Source organism: Monoraphidium neglectum (assembly GCF_000611645.1).
Source record: "Monoraphidium neglectum strain SAG 48.87 unplaced genomic scaffold scaffold02233, whole genome shotgun sequence".
Lineage (NCBI taxonomy): Eukaryota > Viridiplantae > Chlorophyta > Chlorophyceae > Sphaeropleales > Selenastraceae > Monoraphidium > Monoraphidium neglectum.
The window spans coordinates 1-6949 of NW_014011395.1; the positions used below are offsets into that span (position 1 = coordinate 1).

At 64.7% G+C, this 6949-nt stretch overlaps 2 protein-coding genes across 2 annotated transcripts in view; one reads left to right on the forward strand and one right to left on the reverse strand.

The window, feature by feature from the left end:
- Positions 1-80: 80 nt before the first annotated feature.
- Positions 81-4482, reverse strand: MNEG_10233 (hypothetical protein; the record flags this gene model as incomplete). The annotated part of the gene is made up of 10 exons (XM_014041294.1): positions 81-96; positions 522-698; positions 987-1119; positions 1351-1461; positions 1646-1724; positions 1963-2235; positions 2384-2499; positions 2747-2868; positions 3188-3615; positions 4480-4482. 10 exons carry the CDS (start codon positions 4480-4482, stop codon positions 81-83), a joined length of 1458 nt encoding a protein of 485 aa, XP_013896748.1.
- A 1868-nt stretch (positions 4483-6350) lies between these two features.
- Positions 6351-6949, forward strand: part of MNEG_10234 (hypothetical protein) — a gene marked incomplete at both ends in the record, with an annotated part of 3694 nt that continues 3095 nt past the window's right edge. Inside the window, 2 exons of the mRNA XM_014041295.1 lie at positions 6351-6356; positions 6510-6694. Of these exons, the coding sequence (XP_013896749.1) occupies positions 6351-6356; positions 6510-6694 (191 nt within the window). The remainder of the gene's footprint in view (positions 6357-6509; positions 6695-6949) is intronic.

Below are 6949 nucleotides of genomic sequence, written 5' to 3' on the forward strand. Positions count from 1 at the left end.
AAGCAGGGTTAGGGGGGGTGGCAGGGTTCAGGCTGAGGGGAAGGGGCCTGGGTGGTGAAGGGGTGTGGGAGAAGGGGGGTTCAAGCGAGCATACCCCTGTACGCGCCAGGGTAGCGGGTGCTCTGGTGAGGCTTCGCACGCGGTGCGAGAGAGTTCACAGGTTGCGCCGTTCAAGGGGAGGGGGACGACACGGGCCCGAGGCGTGGGCACCGTAAAGCTGTGGGGCACCCCTCGACCTCGCACCGCCGCCCAGGCCAGGCGAAGCGGCGACAACCACAGAGCGGGCAGGCCAGCCCCTCAGCCCAGCAGAGGCGAGCCGGGCCCGCCGAAACACCCCCACACACTATGCAGCCGACCTCGCCAGCGCCGCAATGACAGCAGGCCGCCAGGGAGCCTCGTGATCCCAATCTTTTCAACCCCTCATCAAATACACAGATGGCAAGAGCCAGGAAAAGGCACCAACAATGGGCGTGACCCAATGGAGGCGATTGGGGGCAAAACCAGAGGCGCCCTCTACGCACCGGTCGGTGCGCTCCACCAGCAGGCGCAGCCAGGACTCGAGGGCGATGTCCAGCAGCTGCACGTCGCGCGATGCGTTGGGGTGCGCCACCATGGGCGCCAGGCGGCGGCGCAGCTCCAGGCACTTGCCAGGGGCCCACCAGGCGTGGCGGTGGGCGGCCAGGTCGTACATGTGCCACCTGGGGGTTCAGGGTTGGTGCATTCGACGGGATTTGGTGGGTTGGGCGGGTTTGCCAGAAGCAGGGGTGGAGGCAACCGCTACAATACTCGCAACAAAGCGAGGAAAGAAGGGGGTTGTAAATCAGCAGTGATTTCCTTGCATCTTCTTGCATTGCTGGAGAGTCACAGCAGGGCGTGTGTGTAAGAGCGGCAATAACGGTTGTCTTTCAGCCGGCTGGAGAAGAACACCCCAGCATCGCGGGAGCGGTTGAGCCGGAGCCACCCCCTTTTCCCCTTGAAATACACACCGCAGGTCGTCTGACAGGTGTCCCTTGGCCATCTCCAGCGCCACCTCCAGCTCCGCCCCCGAGTGGCAGGTCATGAGGACCCAGCGGTAGTGCTGCATGGCCGGCAGCAGGTGCGGAAGGTGGAGGGGCAGGCCTGCGGGTGTGTGTGTGTGTGGGGGGGGAGGGGGTGTTTTGTTTGGGGGAAAGAGCAGCACGTATGCAATGGCAGGCGTCAGCGAGCACTAAAAAGCTGTGTGCGGGGAGACGAGCCGCGGCAACACGGCGCGCGGCGCTTGGCTGGGACAGCTCAGCAGCTGCGGCTTGGATACCAGAGGGCTAGCATCGTGTGTTGGTGTTTGGGGGCCCAGGGGGGATGTGGGCTCACATGTGAGGGGCTGGTCCCATGACTCTATGCGCTCCTTGGTGAGGCCGTTGTCCGCCAGAACGCGCCAGTAGTCCTCGTGGTTGCCACTTTGCAGGAACGCAATGTGGGCGTCTGGTAGTGGGGATTTGTGGGGTAGAGGGGGTGGCGTTTGGTGTCGGAAGCATGCGGCAGGTGGGTGGCGTATGGCTGGCGGCGAATCGTAGGCGGCCACTTGTAAAAAGGAGAGCCGCTTGCCGCGATGTGCCGCCCGTCCCCTGCCCGCCTCCAACCGCCAGGGTGCTCAGTAATCCCCCACCTGCGATAACGACGTCCTCAGGCGTGGTGTTCTGATGCAGCTTCTGGTGCCACTGCTCCAGCCACGGCTCGTCCAGACCCTGAGGTGTGGGCCCGCGTGCATGGAACAGGTTTGCGAATGACGCGACACCTACATGCATGCTTCAGCGCACCTCAGGGGCGCGTGCTTCCATGCTCGTACGCCAACCCCCGCCCCTGCCCTTGCCCCTGTGGTAGGACGGGGCAGGCTACACTACAGCCGGACGGCTGCAGCACTGGCCCGCCTCGACACCGACAACAGCTGGCCGGCAAAGAAGTGCGCCGGCCCAGCGGCCTCACCGGCCGGTTGCCCTCGCGGATGCCAAAGTCCCGCATCACGTTCAGGATGCCGTGCCGGATCTCGTCGCCGTGCGTGCCGCCGCGAGACAGCCCGCCGAGCGCCATGCGCGCGTAGCCGCGGACGCGGGGGTCGGCCGCGCCGCGCGCCTTGCCGGCGACGCGCTCGGAGACCTGCTCGGCGGAGGCGGCGGCGGCGGCGGCAGCTTTGGCGGCGGTGGCGCGGGGGTGAACCAGGCCGGAAGGCGGGTCTTGCTGCGCCCACTTGCAGGGGCGCTGCCGCAGCAGAGTCCAAAGCACGCAACGCACATCCGCGGTGTCCCGGTGTCTGCTGCCAGCAAATTCTGCGACCGCGAGCTTGCTAGTCGGGTCCCGCTGGAGCCTCCTGCGGGAGCCGGGGGCAACAGCCGAGCGACGCCCGCACCTGCTGCTGCGCCCAGGCAATGTCGCGCGGCTGGTAGCTAAAGGCGCGAGCCCAGTCCAGCAGCTTGGCGTTGCTCAGCCGCAGCCACGTGTACACAAACGCCATGCCGCTTGGGCCTGGTTCGCGTTGCAGGATGGCCGTTGCATACGGGCCTTGGCCGACCAATCAGCAGCGACAGCACCCCTGGAAACAACACACTCCCACGCGCCACAGTGCCCTCCAGCATGTGCAAACGAGTGCGCATTCCGCAAAGTCGCGTGCCTGCGCACACACGCGTGTACCCACACCCCCTCCCACTCACACACAACCACCCACCACCGCCACTTGCTGTGGTGCACTCTCAGGCAAAGCACACGCGCTCACCCGCGGCCTCAGCGGCGTCCAGCAGCTCCAGCACGCGCTGCAGGCGGTGCATCAGGCCCCAGTGCTCGTAGCTGGACTCCGCGATCAGCACGCCCTCTACCAGCGCAGACAGGCAGGGCGCCCTGCGGCAGGCGGCGCGGGCGCAGGGCAGGTGGTTCAGGGGGGTTGCGTGGCAGTGTGCCGACCCGGGTTTCAAATCTGGGGGAGCGAGAGGGGCTGCGGCGCGAGGTTGCATGCGATAACCGCTGGACTGATTGCAGTCTGAAATCTCTGCGTCTGGACCGGCCTCTTCCCCAGCTGCGAGCCCCGCTTGCTGTCGCGACCGCAGCAAACATGTCGCCGCGCTTGAAGAACGCGGCTGCAGGCCCGACCTAGATTTCACCCACCACCGCCCTGCCTGTTAGCAGGGCGGGCGCTGGCCGGGGCAGCGGCCAGCCGCACCTGAGTGGCAGCGAGAAATTCGCGCTGTGGTCCCTGATCCACGTGTCGCTGGCGGTGTCGTGCACTACAAACACCATGCGCTCGGGGCAGAGCGCCTCGGGAAACGCCAGGGTCACGGCAGAGGCGCCCGCATAGGAGTCAAACGGCGTCCGCACCGCCCTGTCGCCGGCCTGCTGGCTGCCGGCCGGGATCGCCCCGGCCGGCGGGAGCTCCCAGTTGTTGCAGCCCCAGTGCAGGACGAACGACGCCCCTGGCGGGCCCGTCACGCGGACGTGGTACGTGCCGGCCTCGCAGCGAGTGACCTCGGAGGACAGGGCTGAGTCGTACGCACTGACCGACAGCTGCTGCCCGGGCAGGGCCTCCAGGGGCGGCGCCGCCGGCTCGCCGCCGGCGCTGCCCACAGCCTCGTCCACTTGCAGCTGCTGCTGCTGCAGACGCGTTTGGAATGCGGGCTCAGGGCCAGCGAGTGGAGTTCGGGACGCGGCGTCGCCTGTGCCCCCGCTGCCGCCCGTGCTGCTGCTGCTGCTGCTGCCGCCTGGCGCGCGCGACGCCTCCAGTACGCGAACGGGTGCGAGCCGGCGCCGCAGCCCCCACACCAGCGACGCATGGCGCGTGTGTGGGGCCGCGATGGGCCGTGCAGACGGCCTGCGGACAAGATCGTGCGCTGTGAGCGTTCGATCTGTTGTGGCTCGCCTGCACCGCGCCACCTCGCTTTGGAGAAAAAACAATCATCCAAAACGCCTACCTGTGCAGCGTGGCTGCTCGTCGACCTGCGAGCCCTGCAGGTGGTCGACCCATCTCAAGGCGCTGCCCAGCCTCGATTTGCTGCTGTCCTCCCTGGCTCCTCCTGTGCGCAACCACGGCAAATACCCCAACCGAAGACAAACAAACTGCACCACGCTTTGACAGCCCTTCAGTGTGATTGGGTGCGGGGGCACCCGGTGAGATACAGGATATTTTGGCACTTTTGCGTCACAGCACATGCTGACGGCGGCCCTCTGCGCACTGCTGCACCTGCAGGGGGTTGATTGCCCATTCACTGGTGCTGGCTTGTGGGACGGCCGCCGCTACGGTACTCATACTGCCGCCACATGCTCCTACGTACCAAAGTTCAGGTGTGTGCTTGCTGACCCGGCCATGTTACAAGGTGAGGCCGCCGGGCCAGGCTGCCCCGTGACGTGAAACATGCATACATGTGTGCGTCAGTCCACAATATCGCCCCTCTGCCACGTATCCATGAGCTTTGGTTGCGGCCCAGCGCTGCGGACAGCTGCCGGCTGAGGGCCTCGCACCATCGCTGCCACTGCCGCCTGTGCCACCCTGCACGCTTTCGAGGTGCACACAGCATAAAGCGCCCACTAGACGAGGTTGCAGGGGTGAGGACAAATCCTGAGGAATCCGCAACAACTTGCTGTATTGATCAATCCATGGTCATGACAGGTGAGGCCGCCCAGCTGCCCATCTGCTGTTCATTGCGAGCAGCAAGCAATTTTGCCTTGCCAGGCAACAGTTTGGGGGCTGTTGTGCCGCCCATGATTGCTGCTGCTTTGCTGATGCGAGTCCCAAGTTCTCCCTTCATGCGTTTGATTCAGGGGTGCAGTATCGCAAGGCAGCATTGGTACCAAATCACAGGACGAGCAGCAGCCTCCCGTAGCATTCCGCTGTTGAAGGATTCAGCTGCTGGTTTACACACAGAGTCACTCTTTTGTAGATGCATGCACATGATCCAGGCCTCAATTAACTTCAGCTTTGGTCCAGGCCCCAATTAGCTTCAGCTTTTTCCCCCAAGAGACCTTGAAATATGGTCAGCTGTCATGGTTTTCTGCAGGCCGCTCACCCCAATGCTGGGTTTTCGCGATTGACGGGTCCTTGCAGATGGGGTTGGGCAACTGCCTTGAGGAATTGTCCTGGCGTTTCTTGACCTCTCAGATCCTGCATAATATTGACACCATGGTTCAAGAATGGTTGAAAATATGGGGTCGGCGCATCATTCCTGCTGACCCTGGCAGCTGCCAAGGGTTGACCAAGGTGCTGCCCCTGCTGACCGCGGCATGCCGCTTTGGAGGCGGGGGCATGCATGGTTCCATTGTGCCTCGCAAGAAGTGCAGACATGAAATCAAAGAGAGCATGTGAGTGAACATGAGGCTGGCATGCAGCATGCATGGGGCGATGCTACACCGCATGGCACATGAGCGCATGCAGGGGCGGCCATGCGAACATGAACACAGCTGCTGTCTGCACAAACAGCGAGCAAAAGCTGCAAATTCTCCCCCGGCCCCCAGTGCTGTATTCTGAGAGCTTCACTTTGTAAGTATTACAGCCACGCTTGCAGCATACGGCTCAGCCGGCCGGTTGACACGGTGATGTGCTTGGAGGGCAGTCTGACAGTTTTGGCGCACGTGTGCACCTTCAAGAAACAGCGCTCACACCCTGCGTGTTTCGACGCAATGATCAATTGAGTTCAACACACCACATGCCAATCAACACCAGATAGGCCGCCAATCACACAGATCTGCGAGCCGACGAAGAGCGGGCAGACCCCTCTGCGCCCCCACGAGGTGAGAGCGTTCTTCCGATGGACAATTAATGCGATCCCACTCCTGCTGGAGCGATGTTGCCCGCGCTGCACGGGTCAACACAGCGTATCTGACTTGAGCCTAGACCGCAGGCTCGAGCCTCCCGACCTCAAGAGGCCTTCAGTTGTCCCTAGAGCGCTTTTACTTGATATTTGTTTCATCTTAGGTGCATGGCGTCAGGAGGCGCCGGGAAGCGCGTCGCGTCGCCAGACCTCGACCAGCCTGCTGCGTCAGCGGTACAAGAGGGGGAGAAAAGCCCCTGTAAAAAGACGAGGGCCGAGTTGGGCCAGCAGCAGCAGCAGCAGCAGCAGGAGCAGCAGCAGCAGCAGCAGCAGCAGCAGCAGCAGCAGCAGCAGCAGCATGGCGCGGGCCCAGCTCCGGGAGGAAAGGCAGCAGTGCCGGCAGGCAGGGATGCAGCCGCTGCGCCCTTGCCCCCGTGGGCCGTGCCGGGCAATGTGCGCGCGTCGGTTATAGGGCTGATGCCAAAAATGAAATTTAGCACAAGATGCGGCCCTCCATATCCTGCCGGGGCATGGGCCGGCAGCGGCCTAAGGGCCATCCAGCTTTTCACATCGCGGGCGCGCATCATGACGGTGAGCTCGGCGCTCACACGAGCAGCACGCGCCTTCGATGGCGCTTGCCTGCCGGCAACAGCCGACGCATTGTAAATACAGCAGCCCCCGCGCCTGCACTGGGTCTGCGCGTTGGCTCCACATCCCCCACGCTGCTGGCGGACCAAATCGCAGGACCCTGGGACGCCCACTGCCAAGACCCGCAAGTTTTGGGCGACGGGGATGTCGGCGGCCGCGGCGGAGGAGCACCTCTGCCTGCGGATCCTCTACACCTTGCGGCCGCACGTCGTCAAGAGCGCCGCGTTCATGACGTTGGAGTTCTGCGAGTACAAGAACAGGATCCTCGCGTCTCGCGAGAAGTCAGGTTTTGAGACCGTCGTCACCGAGCAGCAGGCCGCACAGCCCGGCGGCGGCGCGCCTCCCCAGGCTCAGGCGCCCGCCGCGGCCGCGGCGCCCCATGCACACGCCGGCCCCGCCGGCCCCGCCGGCCCCGCTGCCCCTGCCGCCCCAGCCGCCCCAGCCGCGCCTCACGGCGGCGGCGGCGACGGCGGCGGCGGCGATGACAATGGCCAAATGCAGCTGCAGGCGGCGCGCCGCGCGGCGCCGCCGAGGCG